Source organism: Argiope bruennichi, chromosome 3 (genome assembly GCF_947563725.1).
Source record: "Argiope bruennichi chromosome 3, qqArgBrue1.1, whole genome shotgun sequence".
Classification (NCBI taxonomy): Eukaryota; Metazoa; Arthropoda; class Arachnida; order Araneae; family Araneidae; genus Argiope; species Argiope bruennichi.
Genome location: NC_079153.1, coordinates 28386820 through 28405820, shown reverse-complemented (window position 1 = coordinate 28405820; position 19001 = coordinate 28386820). Strand labels below are relative to the sequence as shown.

At 26.3% G+C, this 19001-nt stretch overlaps 2 protein-coding genes across 4 annotated transcripts in view; both read left to right on the top strand.

Annotated features, from left to right (window-relative positions):
* LOC129963323 (acetoacetyl-CoA synthetase-like) overlaps positions 1–2836 on the top strand; it is a 31279-nt gene extending 28443 nt beyond the window's left edge. For both annotated transcript variants that reach the window (XM_056077627.1, XM_056077626.1), the window contains 2 exons: positions 1230–1432; positions 2550–2836. In XM_056077627.1, coding sequence (XP_055933602.1) covers positions 1230–1432; positions 2550–2696 — 350 coding nt within the window. In that variant the 3' untranslated portion in view covers positions 2697–2836. The remainder of the gene's footprint in view (positions 1–1229; positions 1433–2549) is intronic.
* A 3101-nt stretch (positions 2837–5937) lies between these two features.
* LOC129963861 (acetoacetyl-CoA synthetase-like) overlaps positions 5938–19001 on the top strand; it is a 35369-nt gene continuing 22305 nt past the window's right edge. The window contains exons 1-9 of one of the 2 annotated variants that reach the window (XM_056078438.1): positions 5938–6070; positions 7502–7633; positions 8890–8993; positions 10773–10890; positions 13496–13606; positions 15984–16081; positions 17024–17138; positions 17754–17835; positions 18706–18859. In XM_056078438.1, the coding sequence (XP_055934413.1) occupies positions 5962–6070; positions 7502–7633; positions 8890–8993; positions 10773–10890; positions 13496–13606; positions 15984–16081; positions 17024–17138; positions 17754–17835; positions 18706–18859 (1023 nt within the window). In that variant the 5' untranslated portion in view covers positions 5938–5961. Of the gene's footprint in view, positions 6071–6207; positions 6329–7501; positions 7634–8889; positions 8994–10772; positions 10891–13495; positions 13607–15983; positions 16082–17023; positions 17139–17753; positions 17836–18705; positions 18860–19001 lie in introns of those variants that run through there. The other variant, XM_056078439.1, reaches the window with a different exon arrangement.

Here is a 19001-nt window from a genome sequence, read left to right as displayed (position 1 = left end):
TCAGTGATTTTAAGCCAAAAGAGCGTCTCTTGTTTTTAGTAGCGCCAACTAGGGCCAAAGTACGTCTTGCTACTCACGCATCACATTCGCGTGCACAACCCCTTTTTACAGGGGGGCACATTCACACATCTCACAGATAGAGCAGATGAAGAACAACCATGCCCGAACTGGGACTCGAAACCAGGACGCCCAGGTCTTAGAAAAGACGCGCTACCCCTATACCAGGAGGCCGGAACATAAGGATATTAAAATGGGTATTTAACAATTATTACTTTTGGTTAAATTCTAAATAAGGACGCTTTATATCAGTTATCAAGAAAATTAGTGTTATCATTAGTGTTATAAATTAGTGATATAGCATTACCACAATACTTGATGGAATGCAATATCACTACAGAAAAAACTATGTGAGTACATTTAGACAAATTTAAATAAGGTGATTCATTGTTTTACTTTCAATTTAAGTTACAGATAAAGTCTGCCATCAGGTGATAATGGTTTACATTTGATTTTTTTTATTAAAAAAGTAACATTAAAAAAATGAGGCCAATAAATATTTTCTTATGTTTCCATTTTTAAAAACAACTTCTGTTCCATTTGCTCAAGTTGATACCCGGATGTCGGTCACTCTCTTATTTATTCTGGTATCCTTTTTGTGTAGAAATTACTTCTGATGTATCACACATCGACTAAAAGTGACCAATCCTAGAATTTTATAATATTCCAACCAAAGAACAAAAACAAAGTTTATAATGGACATCTTTTATAACAATTAGGGCCACTCCAAATAGTGAAAGATCCGTATAAAATGATCTAGTATCTAATCATTTGTTTCTCATTATCTTGTTATCAGACTTTTTGCACCGTCATACAATTTAAATTTTGTTGTACCGAAAGGATGGGAGCAAAAAAAAAAAAAAACATTATTGACAATGCGTTAATGCGTTAATAAAATAAATCAATTTATTACTTAAAATCAGAATATGAGCAAGCAGCCCATCGACTTTACATTATACGAACTTGTAATGGGGAACAACTGAACAATACAACAAATTCATTCAAATGTTCGAGAATGTTTTTATAAAATAAATGTATTTTTCAGCATTTTTTTCTGTACTATAATTTCTTAATTTCTACATCATTGTATTGACTTTCCTCTATAGAAAAGTACCCATGACTGTAATTCAGTAAATTTGTAAACTTTTTTTAATGTATTACTTATCAATTAGTTGACCAGATGGATGAGCTTGAAGACTTCATTTGCGTCGGTCAGAACAAGTGGAATGGAGATTCAAGAGCTGTATTGTTCGTTAAGGTGAAAAAAGGTCACATCTTCAATGATGCACTAAAAGCAAAAATAAATGAAGCTATCACAAGAGAAATGTGTATTGATTTTATACCGGAACTCATACTGGAAATTCCAGATATACCAGTAAGATAAGAAAATAACTTCATACTAACTCTTTCTGTTAATTTGAAATATAGAGAATGTTCATTCAATATGTTAAAAATTGCTCCACAAATTTTTCGTTGAAAAAATTTTGTAGTTTTTTTTTTCTTTTTTTTTACAAAGAAAAATAATAAAAAAATTCAACAGATTATTTTTAGAAAAAAGTTTTAATTGTGAGTTATTTAGTGAGTTCTTTTTTTTTCAAATTTTTCAAATTTTTTTCAATGAAAAATTTGTATTATGCAATTACTATGAGATTTCCTTCGATTTTCTTTTTATTATTTATTCGAAATTCTTAGACGATAAATAATTTTATATGGCAGAAACGTTTTGGAATTTCAAACTTCTTAGATATAAATAAATTTTTAGACATTTTTCATAGATATTATATCAAAATATAAATATTTAATACTGATGTAGTCTAACATTAAAAAGGGTGTAGAAATTTATTCACTAAAAATAGTTTTTAATTACTACTAAATTTTTATTTAAATATTATTATATATTATAATATTTATTTGTAATATTAAATTTGTATTAAATATTATTAATGTTGACATTTTAATAAAATAGCTCTATAAATAGGATCTAGATTTGGATTACACAATAAGTTTATTTTGAATAGAATAATAAATTGTAATTAGATAAACAGCTGGAATTATATATAAATAAATAATTTGGGCTATTACATTAAGAAATCATGCGAAAGTTATTAATTTTTTTAAAAAATTTTACAGTATCAAGATTTTACTCGAAATATTCCCAAACAAACAATATCTTCTTTGGAGTACCTTTTAATTCATCTTTAAAACATATTCTTCAAATTTAATTATTTCCGCATACATGCACCACATTTATTATTTCCGCATATACTTGAAATAAGAATTGCAAATGCATTAAGTATTTTTCTATCTAAATTTTTTAGTATAACTTCAAATATTCAAATATAATATTTCATATTAAAGATGGGTTAATAATTTTAAGATATTGCGAAAAAATTAAATATAATTTGAAACTGCTCTTATATTTCTATTTTTACTGTTGCCATCATGTCACCTGAAATAATTTAGTATAATTTTGTAAAATGTCTTTTTTCAAGTACAACCTCAACCATAAAAGAATGGAGATTATCATAAAGAATATATTGGCTACGAATACAATACCTGAAGTACAGAACATCAAGAATCCAGAATGTCTCCAGTATTATCTCAATATTCCAGAAATACTGAGTTATAACAAGAAGTGATTCAGAAGATACAGAAAGATTTTTTTTCTAAACTGATGGAAATGATGAAAATACCAGAACAATGTAGATTCTTAACAATTGATTTTATGTTCAAATGTATCTCCTCTTAAAAATAAACTACCATTATAAAGATACAAAAATATTTATTAATTATTCATGTTCTTTATTATTATTGACTAAATTATTTTTAATAAATTAATTATCTTCCATATGGAAGATACGCCGCATTTTGCAGAGATTACGGTCTTCTTGCTGACTTTATCACTTTTTACTAAGGCTGTTTATACTATTCTTGAACATTTTTTTTTATTGAACATTGAAACTATTTTTACAAATATGACATAAAAACTTCTAGAAATTATTTTTTACATTTAATGATTTTTCTGCGATTAATTTTTGACTTTTCATTTAATAGTTGTTAAATCAATTAAACAACATCTTTTATCCCAACTCCTTTATCCCTTTCAACTCTCGAAATTATTATTGAAATATTCAGCGTGATGTGGATTTCAGCAGTAATAACCATATTGTCGTATGAAAAGATACAGACAATTTTATTTATAATTTTCTGATTATATTTCTTAAATACCCTACAAAAATTTCCAAACGGCATCAAAGGATCTGTCGGTGTGTAATTTTTGTTCATGTGAGCTTCAAAATTTTGAGTTATTTAAATACTTTCATATGATTAAACAGAAGGGTTTAATGATTAGTATAAAAAGTATCATTTGCTACGTAGTGATATAGCAAATTGCTCTCCCCATATTTTACATTTCAGTATCTTTGTAAATTCAACTAAATAACTTACAATGGAATATATTTTTTAAATCTTTAGAGATTTAAACACAGTTTTTAGATGACCTTTCTTTCTCTCCATTTCGAAATGCTAATATTCGAATAACAGACAATACAAGAATTCTCAGGTGTTCAAAATATTTTTTGCACCTGTCAGCAAAAGATTTTTCTTGAGTAACACTTCAGAAGACGTCAAATAATTCTTGACATTCAAACATCAAGAAGTTTGAATATCAATCATTCTTTTGTTCTTCAGTAGCAGAAAAAAAATTATATTTAAACAATCAAACCATTGCATAAATCTGCATCTGACATTTTCTGCATGTCAGTTTCATAACAATTTTTAGTAAAAAAAAATAAAGGCATTCTCCCACCTGCAAATTTTTTAAATGAATGATCTTCTCTGGTTTGTATTTCGCTAAAATTTTCCTCAAATTACATTCTAAAAGTAAACCCGATGGAATTCTGGAAAAATTAATTGAAGCAGTTAGTTTATGAAATAAATTTTTATAACTTTCAAAATTCTGGGAAGATTATAAAACTTAAATTTTTAAGGAGTGATAAAACAATTCTTTTTCATGGTTGCTTTATTTTATTTTATTTATACTCTTGTTAATTTTAAAGATGAATCACCAACATTTAATGCAAAATTGAAATTGTTTCACATTACAATAAGATACTAACCACAAAATCTTTAAATTATTTTATTCCAGAAATAAACTCCATTCAGAATTCAAAAGATACACATCGCTAAATTTTATAAATTTATTTAATTTTATTACATAATTTCCAAAAAATGAATAATGCTTTTATTTCAGCGCACGTCTTCACTTTTATGCCTTTATAAACACAATTAAAGCAATACTCAATTCAAAGCTTCAATAATATAAATCAGACCTGGAAATCGTAAAGTAGTCAAATAATTGTATAACAAGACACAACAATGTTCAAAAGTACCGCATATTTGCATAATAACATCAGTAAATGATAACAAGAATTTATAAAGGATTGAAATTTTGTAAATTTGAGGCACTATTAAATTTACGAACTGTGCAAACACTATTTTAGGTTATTTGCATTTCATGTACAGGTTTGCTCAGATTCAACTGAAAGGGCTAAGGAGGATGTTACATGTATTTTAATTTTTTAAAAACAAAATTGGAAAAAAATTGCTTAAACACAGGTCATGTGTTTTAAAAATCGTACAAATATTCACTAGCAGATGGCGCTGTACCCAACGAAATTTGCAAAAATCTAAATAATCTTTAATGATAGAAAGGACACTCATTTTATGGAACCTTACGATTAGTAGAGGAAATGCGAATGATTCGAGAGGTGAAAGATGCTGGAAAGTGTTATACAAGCTTAAGAAATTATTGAGTTTTATTTTAGAAGGGACGACCTCTCATACCTGTGCATCTTACGTTTCTGTACAGATTCAAACTTATTCCGTATTAGACAAAAGTATTTTTACATGTAGACATTTGGGTATCAAGACATCAAGAGTGTATACTTTCTGCATAACGTCAATATTTTGACATTTGATAAAACAAACGTTTTATATTGGAAAATGAGATAAATGGACTTTTTCCTTAATGGCACGGACTCCTATCTAATAGAATCTCATTCATGTCATTTTTAGTTTTAGAATTTCTTAAAAGACTAGGCTTAGTGTGAAATGCATTTGTAATGTGATCTGAAATTGTTTGTAATTATTGTGAAATGTATTTTTAATTTGTTTGGAGAGTTTGAATTATTTTTTTAATGAATGCAATTACTTCTTATTTAATGAATTCTTTTACTTAATAAATGTTCTACTACTACAAAAAAAGTGCACGGTATTTTCATACAGTTACTAGATTTTCAAATACCAGGCAAAAAACATCCTAACAAGACTGTTAGGAATTTATATTATTCAGAAACAAGTTCCGCAGTCCTCTGATTTGATGAAGTTTCATTTAAAAAAAAACTCTTTCTATCTAACTTTTCTTATTCGCTTCCATCAGTTAATAACAATTTATTTCAATGCGCTGAAGGATTATTTTAATGACATACAAAAAAGGAGAGAATTATATAATTTTTTGATATTTTTAGCCTTTTATATCGTAAAAGGGCGCAAAATAAAAATTTTTAAGTTTCAGTTTTTAAGTTTTTTGAATTTATAAAATTTCTTAATGTGATTTAGATTTTCTAATTGACTTTCATAAATTATTTTATTGCACTAGATGTTTATGTTTAATTTATTTTACTAGAATATTTTAGGACATAAGTTGTCGATTCAACACATTTTGTTCTGACTAACGTCTGTTGTTATGTATATACTATTTCCTTTCTTAAAGCTGCACAAATATTATTCAAATTTTTTTTGACTTGGCAGATGATAGGCAGATGTTCTGAAACTGTGAAGTCATTGTAAATGTAGATGAGGTTGGTATTTAAATTTTATTTTATCAAAGAAATAAAATGTGGCATGTATAGATATATATATATATACGTTTGCCATTTTCTTACGTTCTCCTTTTGTCAAAATACTGTACCTTCATTCTTCGTCAAAATGAATGGTTTATATAATGGCGCTGGTAACGTTTTTCTTTCTTTCTTTTTTTTTTCTTTCTTTTCTTTCTTTCTTTTTTTTCTTTTTTTTTTCTTTTGTTGTTGCAATCTTTTCTGTTTTGATTATTTCATTTTGGTTAAGAGATGTTTGATTACAGTCTTAGAAAAAAGTTTGATAACACTTTGGATCTAAAAGTAAAATCAGAAATGCATTTAATAGTGTCTAAAAATTATACAAGATAACTTTTTTCAAAACCCTGTAAAGATCATTGTTATAAATCAAGGTAAAGAACAAATTTTAATTTCTGAGAAACATAAATGAAGCATTATTTGATACATTATCGAGAAAAGAGCATTTTTTGAGATAAATATTTGATATCTCTTAATATAGATGAGAGAAAACAACCTTTTTTTATTAATATATTTTTTATGCAGCCTAGTCATTAATCAGCAAATTTAGTAAAAATTTATTAGCATTTATTCTGTAGCTTGTCGAAATAGTATATAGATTTTATTCTAAAATTAATCATTACCGAATAATTATTAAATCCTCTTATCAATTATTAACTCAAAAAGAAAAAAGAAGTTATTATAAACATAGGAAATTTAAATATACTTTGTATATATGAAATCCTTATTATATGTTATCGTTTACTCAAACAGAATATGATAAATTACTTATTAACAAAATTACTATTTCTAATACGACAACAAATATTTTTTGTTTCACGTGAAACCTTTGAAATGTTGTAATTCGTTTATAAGTAACTGTCAGCTTTATTTTTTTATTAAATAGATATATTTATTTCATTATAGATAATTATTTTAGCAAATAAATTTTGTTCTATATTATCAAAAATTATTGCATGATATTTTCGCGATATTGTCAGATATTCTGAAATTCTTACAAGACCATGAAGATATTTTAATAATATCGTTCAGCAATTTGTTCTTATGGGATTAGGGAAATGCAAACACTGAAACAAACACCATTTTTGTACAAGAATGCTTCCTTATTTTCAGAGTTAAAATTTTATAGGCGATTACTTAAACCTAAAACTTTTGAATACTTTTTGTTTAGAAAAGTTTTGTCTTTCATGTTTATTTTTATAAAAATATGACATCTCAGCCATATAATTTGCAAAATATTGTATCAATAGATAAATGTTTCTTTTAAAACGTAATAAGTTAATTGAGTTGTTCAAATATGATTAAGTAAGTTCTTATTCATTATAGAGAAATAAAAATGATTAAGACTAACTATGTGTAACTCATCTTTAAAAACATTAAATAATTCTTAATATATTATTTGTATCATTTAATTCTTTTCTATAATAAATATACGTAATAAATCTAAATTAAATTGCTTTTGAAAATCTTATCTGTAACAAGAATTTTCTTCAACAAACATTTTAAAAATTTCAAACTAAATCCTCTAATTTTTATTTCTTTTACAGTCCTTTCAAATTCCTTGAAAACCGAGGAATTGTTAGAGAAATGTTGTATGCCTCTACCAACCAAGAAATTAACAAATACAGAGCTTTATAAGTTCCAGAAACTAATCGAGAAGAAATACGGCCTGCATTTTGGTTTGTTTTAATTTTATTAAATATTTTTGCTGTCTAAGTTTTTATTCTAAATACAATAATACTCAGAAATAAAAAAAGAAGTCTAATTTATTTTTGTTGCGATTCAATAAAAATTTACTACCAATTATTATGTTAACTATTCGAGTTTTGAACTCTGAAAATTCTCATTTCGCGCGTTTTTACTAAGATTAAAATTCATTGCTTCAGAATCGATGATCCAGTTCATTGCCGCCTTGTCCATTTGGCGTGAGTTCTTCAGTTTTGAGACAGATGGCGTCCCTATCGTCGGTGATTTAAAATACCTATCAGGTCATTTGCTCATTTTGAGGTCATAACTAGCTGTGATGATTGTTTCTATTCTGTACCAAACATATGCTGAAAATAAAATATATTTTATGTTAAATTGCTGTTAAATTCTCTTTTCTGAGTCTATTTTCTGTTCTTCTTTTTAAATATTACCATAGACTTGTTAGGTCATTGCGCGTGTCTATAAATTTTTATTATCCGTGTAACATCCGTTTGTGCAACAAGTGATGCACCCAAAATAAAATATTTTATAGTTTAAAATATGTCTATTACAGTACTATATTGTCACTTTTATTTACAGCTAGATTGCCTTTTATTTCTTTCTTGTTCTAAATTCTTGAAGAAAATCCTTCTTCATTTCTTGGTCCTTTTTTTATTTAAGAATGTCAACTTGGCGCTGTTAGATCATTACACGTATCACAATAAATTTTATCCTTTTTTTCTAGTAAAATATTCATTTGATTAATATGTGATACATCAATAGTAAAATATCTTACAAGTTAAAATTTGCATCTTAGTGTTTCATTGTTTTTTGCCACTTACCTGTCTCAAAATTCGTTGTCCAAACGCTATTTGAATCTGATTGGTCACAGCAATCTCGTTGTGTTTTTAATTTAATTATTTTTGAAGTCTTTTCTTTATTTACTTTTTTTCTTGCTGTTATTAAGGACTCATAAAGGTTTTAAATTAAGAATATTTTATCGAAAAACTATTGATAAAAAAGTAGGGTTCCTGCAAATTGATTTTAATGTATCTTATCATTAATGTCTTATCATTAAACAGTATTATTGATAAATCCATTAAATTATTTCGAACGTTTTGTAGGTAAAAACTACAATTATTATTCAATATTATTTATGAAAAAAGCATTATTTCATTCTATTTTTATGCAATATATATACTACTCTTTTAGGAATTACATTCTGTTTGAAAGCCAGACTCTCTTTCAGATTCTTATTGCGACTTTCACAAATGGTCGGTGGAGAACATTCCAGCCTTTTGGAAAGAACTGTGGCATCATTTTGATATAATCTCATCCAGACCCTACGATGAAGTACAAAACAATTTTTTCTACAATGCTTCCAATATTTACTCAAAAAATAACTGCTTATTCAGATTATTATATATAAGACCCATTATCTTTTTTCTAAGCCCATTTGTGTTTCATGATCGAATTTCATTTTGTTATTTCATCCATTTTTGTGAGTTTTATAGTCATTTCTAATACCTAAAAATGTAAGCGTTTATAAAGTTCATTCTTCCACTAACTAATTAAAAATTTAAACAAAAAACAGCAACATTGCATTAAATATTTCATGCAAACTATAGATCGAATCATAGTTATTTATACGCCAAAATTTTATTTAATCACATCTGCAGATGATAATTCATTCTAACAGCCGTGAAGAGTTTACAAACCTTGGGAATTAAATCAACACACGATGATTTAACAAATATGAAGAATTCAAAACCTTGTTGAATCAAATTTGCCCAAGATGACATGTCTTAACAAATGTAAAGAATACACAGTTCAAGTAGATAGGCTTATTCGTTCACTTTTTATTTTGATCTTTATTCATGTCAAACACATTGTTCATCAGAAGTCGAATGGGTTGAGGCAAAGCATGGCTAAGGAAAATAAGTTGCGGAAGAAAATATGGATTTCATTTTTGAGCTAACCTGAATGACCTAACTGATTATTATGATCAACCAGATAATAATTATCAACCTGATTTATGTAATAATTTGCACTTTAAAGCATTTTGCTTATTCTGATCAACTTAGATGGTAAAGGTTCCTCCTAAAGCAAAGAGCAAATACATTGAATTTCTCTCGAAAGTAGTCTAGGGAGGCAACATATCTCCCTATAATTGAGTCGAGTCAGATTTATGTCTCAAGAATTTCAATTTCACTTTAACCAAAAGAAGATACTACAATTCTATTTTATTATGAGTTCTTGTTTCATGAGCACGGCTAAGTCTAATTATATCCACCACCTTGTTAGCAAAACACCTCATGAAAAAATATTATACTCCTCTTCAAATTAAATTTTGAAATTGAGCTCAAATATATTAAATAATGCTGTATAATAACCAACATGAAGTTGCTCAAAATGAGTTTTCCAATATTTCTTCCACTTCATCTCAGCAACATTGTCTAAAAAAACCCATCAAAGCTGCAATCACAGAAGTATGAATTATGAAGCATGCGCAACATGAGTTTTCCAATATTTCTTCCACTTCATGTTAACAACACTATTTAAAAAAAACCATAAAAGCTGCAATCACAGAAGCATGAGTTATGAAGCATGCACAACATGAGTTTTCCAATATTTCTTCCACTTCATGTCAGCAACACTATTTAAAAAAACTCATAAAAGCTGCAGTCACAGAAGCATGAATTAGAGTTACGTTATGTTATCATTCATATGACCTTGAATGTTTAGGCAAAGAAGGTGCCATTCTCGTGCGATTAGCCAGAACTCATTATTATTTAAAATCGTCATTTGGCATATGTTAATCATTACTAGCGTTCCTTTTTTCCGAATTAATTAATTTTAATTAATTTAATAACTGATTTTTGTAATCACTTATAATATTTTTAATTTAAAAAAAGAAAAATGTTAATGAAGAAAATTTTAATTAGTTAAATTCAATTTTTCTTTCTATCTCACATTTATTTATACAGATTTATAGATGCCATTTTTTTCATGAAAAATCATGCCTATAGGATTAATTATATAAATGTGCACTTTTTATCGTTTTGTTTTCTTAATTTGATTGAGAAATTGAATGCATCAGAAAATAAAATAGTTTTTTGAATTTTTATACAGGTATTTAAAAAGACAGGAAATGGTTTCATGGATAATGAGTGGTTTATCGGATCTAAACTCAATGTGGCTGAAAATATTATGAGAATTAGAGACGAAAAAATTGCACTTATATGTTGCGGTAAAGTATTATCCTCGTTTAATTTGTAAAAGATTTTCAGTTTATTTATTTATATATTTGCTCTCCATAAAACAGTTTATTATTATTTTTATTTGCTTCCTATTTTAAAATATCAAAAATCCATTGTATAAACATGCTTATTTAAAATAATATATGATGTTTAATTGTACACACAATATCGAGTCCCAGATTCTATGTCTCCGCTGCACAAATAAGGCTTTTATGCTGTTGAAATTTAATATATTACAGCATTGAACATACTGCACTATTTTAGTCCAAAATTTCTGTTTATTATAATATATGCCCGTTTTGATGTTTTCCAAGCAAGTAGAAAAAGGTGTGTGTTTTAGTTGGATTATTTTTTATACTGTTGTGTTTATCTGAAAATAGATGAAGTCAAAAAAAATTTATTTGATTTTTTTTTTCGTTTTATATATTCTATTTGTACAATAAGGAAAAGACAAGATCATTAGCTAGATTTATTCCACTGTTATATATTGTTTTATAAATCATTTAACGTAATTTTATGTTATGCAACTATGCCCTAGTTATTTTTCTTATAGGGAGATATTGAATTATTTAAGAAGGCACGACGTACTAGATGTATAACATTTCAGAGCTTGACTTGAGACTCTATGTCCTCATTCTTTATATTCTTGGAAATTGTTAAATGATATTTGAAATTAATTTGGCACGATATATTAGATGTAACTGAGCTTGAGTTGAGAATCTATATCCTCGTTCTTTTTTTTCTTAGAAGATATTGAATGATCTTAGAAATTAAATTGATACGATGTTTTTGATATATAACGATTGAGCTTGATTTGAGACTCTTAAGTCCTCGTGTTTTTTCTTCTTGGAAGATGTTGAACGATCTCGGAAATTAAATTGGCACGATGTAGTAGATGTATAACGATTGAGCTTGAATTGAGATTCTACTTCCACGTTCTTTTTCTTTTTTGGAAGATGTTGAATGATCTTAGAAATTAAATTGATACGATGTTTTTGATATATAACGATTGAGCTTGATTTGAGACTCTTTAGTCCTCGTGTTTTTTCTTCTTGGAAGATGTTGAACGATCTCGGAAATTAAATTGGCACGATGTAGTAGATGTATAACGATTGAGCTTGAATTGAGATTCTACTTCCACGTTCTTTTTCTTTTTTGGAAGATGTTGAATGATCTAAGAAATTAATTTGTTACGATGTACTAAATGTGTAACAAATGAGCTTGAATTGAGACTCTATGTCTTTATACTTAAATTTCTAAAATAATTAAACATCTCCCAATAAAAAAAATTTTTTGGGGAGATGTTGGATGATTTTAGAAATTTAAATTGGCACTATGTACTAGATGTACAGCTACTGAGCTTCAGTTAAGACTAATTATATAAATATTTTTTGCAAGATTATTCTCTCAATAGGAACCTTGCACATTTTTTAGTTTTTGTAAATGGCATTGTCGTTTTCCAGATGCATTAAGCATGGTTTTTATCATCTTACCTTAAATCCGACTACGTTAAAAGGACTGGTTATCGACCACACTGGCAATTCCTTTTTTATTATTATTTCTTGTAGTTCAAACTTTCCTCTTTCCAAAATAGTATCTTTTCTAGGAAAAGAAAGCCTGGCCTATTATCCAGGAGAGTTTTAAACAATTTTTAGCTAAAATTTGTCCTCGACTTCAATTTTCTCAAAACTTTAATTTTCATCAAAATTCTTCACCGTTAACATGATATCTCAGAAACTAAGAGAGAAATGTACATAAAAATTTCAGTGTGAGTTATAAATAATATGGGCAATGAAATGATCCAAAAGTTTAATTTTTAGTGAAATACTTTTTCATTTATAGATGTTTTTAGAAAAATTAAGTTGTAAATTTATGGAAAAAATGTATATATGCGTATATTTTTACCCGTAACTTCTTTGAATCTCAAAATGTTTCTTAGATTTTGGTTCATTTCTTTCATAATTATATTCTATAACTTGTGTGCAAAGAAAAATAGGATTTCTGCATTACAATTTTGTGTAGAGTGTTAACCGTTTTGGATAAATTTCATTAAAATATACTACAAATTTTCCTATTTCGCAAAATATATTATACTTTCAAATATCTTTATTTTTGTATTTATGGTGTTTATAATTGACAATACATCTAAAAACCATGAATAGTTTTCAAAAAAGTCTAATTTTTCAAAAATATTCCTTCGAACGTAGTCGATACCTTAACATTTCTCAACTTTGTGAATTAATTATCAAAAGCAATAACATAATAATGGTTCTTAACTTAGAAATATTTCACAAGTTAATAAAATCTTCACATGAGTAATATTACTTTTGATTAGGTTTTTTTTTACGTTGAATTTGTTTTATAAATTAGTATCACCTTTTCATCAATATTAGAGTTTCTATAAGTGTAAAGTATAAACATTTGGCGAAATTATTTTTGTCAACACAAAAAGATTTCACTTTGTTTAGAGGTAGAAAAGGCATAAGTTAGAATAAGAAAATACAGAAACACATTACTCTTCATTGAATCAAATCTAAGTAGAAATTCAAGTAGAATTAGTAATTTTTGATCATTTGGAACGATGTCTTATTTCAGATGAATTGGGAAACAGAGAAACAGTGACATTCGCTGAAATATATGAGCAAGTACAACTGTACACTGCTGCATTTCGGAAGCATGGTTTAAAATGTGGTGATAGAGTAGCTTGTAAGTATTATTCAGAATTACATTAAGGTGTATGTACACACTTGAAACTTTGAAAATCGTTCAAAATATCGAATATTTTTTTTTATTGCTTAATAATGTTGTCTAATCCTTTAGCTTTCAAACAATACCAAGATGTTATCAATATTCGAAATATTTCTCGAGTTATAATTATTTTTCTTGGGGAGCTTTCATTAAAAACTCTAGTTACTGTGTTTTTAAAACTCATTTTATGAAGAATGTTATTTTTCCACTATGTTGCTTCATTCAAACAATCATAACTCAACAAGAAATGAACCAAATACAGTTATTTATATATCAAAATAATCTGTACAAAATAGCGGATGTTTTGTGCCTCAATCAAAGTTAAATTTATAGAAATAAAATTTTTATAGCTATTTGAAAGTTAAAATTACAGAAAAAATCTCGTTTTTTCTATTCATCGTTGATGAAAAAATTGTTTAAAAAAAACTATACATTTTTATAACTTGATTGAGGCAGACAACATGAAGATTAATAATAGGCATAATTTCCAATTAGAGTTATGTGTCTGTGCAAATTAGAATTTAAGATATTATGTTTCAAAAAATAGACTAATTAGCTCATTAAATATTAATTAATTAATTAATTAATAATTAGTGTAATATAGTTTTTTCACACTGAAATGAGTTTAAACATATATTAATGACCTACTATGAAAAAACTGGACTTTTAAAGTTAAAATTTAAAAAAAAATCTTCAAGTGTGTAAGTACACCTTAACCTATTAACATCTAGAACAATTAAAAGCTAACATTTTGTTAAATGTCTTTTAAATTTTCTTAGAAAGAGAAGGGTCAAATAGCTGTAAAATAAAATTACATTGCAATAGAATTTAGTTTCTATTTCATTTCTTTGTACTTTTTTTTAATGAAAAATTGCTGAAAAATCAATAGGGGGTGGGAGGCATTTTAAAACTTAAAAAATTAAATTGACTGATAGATAACCTGACAAGATAAACAATACTGTAAAGCAGTTATTGTTTAGGTTTTATTAAATTGAAACATGAACTTTATCGATAGATTATATTTTATCTATGAAGTATATACTTTCTGAACTTTTATAGACTGTTATTGTTCAATCTCTTTTGAATTCTGAAATTACAAAATTCTATGAACCGACTGCACCATTTTTTGCAAAGGGACGCAATTTATAGCGTGCGACAGTTTCGATGTTTGAAGAAGACATCTCCCAAAAATATGCTGTTTCATTAATAACAGGGTCGTCAGTAACATTACAAAAATCATTGTTATACTAAATGTAACTATTATGAAAAAATTAACAAACAACAGCCGTAAAAAAACAAAAAGAAACCTTGATATTTAATTGATACCATTAATTCTTTTAAAACATTCCACTTACCTCCTTTCCATTTCTCAGTAATGAATGATATACCGAAATATCAAAGGTATCATAAAAATCAGACAAGAAGCAAATAAATTCTAAGAACTTTGAAATTAATATTAAAATGTAGAATTTCGAAATAAAGGCAAACGATTTCAAAAAAATTGAGGAGCAGATGATTTTTATCGAGATAATAAATTGAAAATTCTTACATTAATCAAACTAAAAAAAATAGAAAAAGAATTATTTCCATATTCTTTTTGAAAATAGTTCTAAAATTTTCTAGGTTATTATTCAAATAAATTATATTTAAAAAATTATTTTTTTAAATGATTATAATTTTTTTAAATATTAATTTAATTTTTAATTTTTTAATAAATATGCAAGTTTTTCTTATTCTGTATTTTAAATTTTCTTAAAATTAGTGCATTAGATGTACAAAGCAACAATAAAAATAGGAGGAATCGAAATGTAACTAGCTGAACTGTTCTGTTTGATTTGTTTGAATTACAATATTAACGTTAAATTTAATGGAAAGATTAATGTATATTACAGCCAATAAAATTTTGTCTCATGATAAAAGTAAAAAAACTTCAAATACTTAATGATACTTAAATTTTATACATTTTTCATGGTGAGACATTTCATTAAGATTATAAATAGAATTCAATATTAAAATTATAATCAAAGCTATGCGAAAGTAGATGAAAGGAAAATTTACTCTTTTATAATTTTATGATAATTTGTTAGAGTTAAAATATCAGTCATATAAAATAAATTGAAAAAAATTAAATATTTTTTAAGAAACAATTAATGATTTTCATAACTTTATTGTTTTTGCTTTGCATTGATTTCTCTATATAGAGTTAAAAATGCTGCAGAGCTACAAGCAGATTGATTATTTTAAAACTTAAAATATCCGACTTAAAAAATAATTTTTAAAACTAGTTCATTCAAAACAGATATGACCATTTTCTTAAATAATTGTCTTTTTACAGATTACATCTCTAACCGAAAAGAAGCTTTGTTTGCGATGTTAGCAAGTTTGAGTGTTGGCGCTATATGGGGTGGGCCACTGCCTTATCATGGACCCAGAGTAAGCATAGTTTCAAATGAAAAATACGAAACGTTTCCCATTATAGCCTACAATATTCAAATCTTTCACAGTTTTTTCTACTTTTAACAAATTTTTAAAAATATTTTAAATGTATCTTAATATTTTATAGCAATATATCCCATTATTGGTGTGATACTGAATTTTTTTTTATCGTTACTGACAATATTTCATCGGAGATTTTATTTATTGTTAATGATCAAGATTTCGCATATTTTTTCATATTGATAATTTTAAGACATGCTTTTAAAGATATTTTTAAATTCTATTGTACTTACTTTTAAGCTTAAACTAAAGAATTGCACAACGGTGAAACATTTTTAAATTGCGGCCATTTTTTAAAAAATTGTTCTTTCCTATAATATAATTGCATGTATAAAAATACAGATAGAGAATTGGAGTAATACATCGCACAATGATGGCAGTGGTAATGAAGAGAATGTTAATACAATAAAGAGGATAGCTTCTAAAATAGTGTGAATTATATTTCAATTAAAATTTGATATGGAGAAAAAATATTTTGCTGAAGAAGCCATTAGCTATAATAACACAATATATTTCATTCTTTTTTGGCAGCTGTTAATCTCTACAAATCCACTGGTCGCCAAAGACTGCTTATAAATAATATTTCTAAATTTATTTGAATATTTCAGGATTGTATAGAAATATTCAAGCAGATGGAGATGGGTTTTGTTTGTCAGACTATGATGCTTTACTCATTCTAATGTTTAAAAATAAACTTTATATCATAAAAAAGGATATTGTATTTTTAATTTGTAATGCTTATACATTTATTATAAAAAAATTGAACTCAAAGGGCAGATTTTTTACCTCAATTTTTTTTAAAAGTAGAAATCAAAATCTGCTGTCAAATAAGTTTAAAAATAGTTTTGATTTGTAGTTAGTTAATTAATTTTTTTACAGATGGCATCACTTATTATGCAGAAAGTGAATCCAAAATTTATTATTTCGGTCGATCATTTTCAAGCTGATGGAAAACAGTATTATCCCATTGATAATCTGCCCTTTGTTGCCAAGAGTAAGTTAGGAAACTATCTACTAAAACTACTTTTAAGTCAAAATGATGGAACTCAGTTTAACTGCAAATTATTTCAAATGATGTTTCTTGCTTACACTTATTGAAGAAATAAAGTTTAGTCAGATGCAAATATTAAATTATTTAACATAATTTTAATCTTAGCAAAAAAAAAAAATGCTTATAACTTTCCTAAATAGTTAAATGTTATTTAGATCTGGAAATATCAATTAAAAGTTGTGAATCACTAAAATATTTAATTAAAAAAATTATTATTTATAAATAAAGTAGGAAAATAATTTATGCAGTAAAATACTGCATAAATTATATAGTAATTATGTAAGCTTTATTTTTTAAATCATATACAGATATAAAGCAAATAAATATGACTTAAACATTATTAGGTTTTTGTAGTAAATAATTAATGAAATCTATCACTTAATTTATATAACAGTATGGCTTGAACTGAAATACTCTTGTAACTAGTATTTCTTCCATTTTATGACTATGAATTTATAAAGGAAAATTAGACCAACATAAAAATGTTATTTAAAAAAAATTCCATTTGCATATTTTTATTTAAAGCAATTAAAAAATAAACATTTTTCTTCTTTGCAGATCTCCCAAATTTAGAAAAAGTGATTATTGTGCCAACTAAAGAAGAAACCTTATATCGTGATATGTCAGATATTCCCAAAAGGTAATTCATGAAACCAGGAGCCCAACATATATATTTTTAAAGTATTTCATAAATGCATAGCATAGATATTTCAATATACATAGCTTTCTAAATTTGCATACCAAATTTTATCTATTTAGCTCTTTCAGTTTTGTAATTTTTGCAGCCGAAAGCCGGACAGTCAGACTTCCTCTGAATCTCCACGTACCAAATATCATTCATCTAGAATGACAAATATAGTTACAAAAACGTGTTTTGCAGTGTCAGGAAAATCTAGGATATGGAAATTCTTCAAACACTCAAGTGCAAATTTTATTTTAATAGCTACATTTTCTGTTTGTGTATTTCGTATACGAGAGAGTAAAAATTTTTATAAATAGAATTAATATTTTTACATCCCATTTGTTTGTCATTAAATTACATAACATCTGTCAAAAATTACATAACATTTGTCAGCAAATTTCAAATATGTTAAAGTAACTGGTTATTCGATTAGCATGCTGATTAAATTCTTCATAAATGGTCATATTAAAATGTTCAATTTGAGCAAAATCCTTTAATTTAATTAACAGTTAAGTTGCATACAGTTGTGAAACAAATTGTTAATATAAATATTTTAAAAACCAGGAAGTACAGAATACAAAAACATACAGAATATAAAAGTTCTGTGTACCAAAGTGTCATTCCAATATTTTTAATTAATACTTTGTAGTTTATGTTAATGAAAAATTGAAAAAAAATCTCAATTAACAATCAATGAGAAATGATTAATAATAAAGTTTGAGAATTTTATAATTCTCTTTCGGAACGCTTCCAATTTTAAAATTTATTAATAAAGTACTTACTTAAAGCATATCTATATATAATTAACCAAATACACATTTCTCCTAGTATTCTTTTAGAAGATTTCCTTCAAAGTGGAATGACACCAGATGGAACAGGGCCAGAATTAGAGTTTAAGCAGCTACCTTTCAATCATCCGACCATCATCAATTTCACATCAGGCACCACTGGTGATCCGAAAGGGGTCGTCCATTCGGCAGGAGTAAGGGAGAAGCTAATTATTCAATTATTTGATTGGATTATAATATTAAGCTTCAAATTATTTATTCAAAAGCTAATTTTTTCTAACTTTATTAAAATGCTATTAGCACAATGATGTTATGTCATTTTTTTAAATGTTTTCC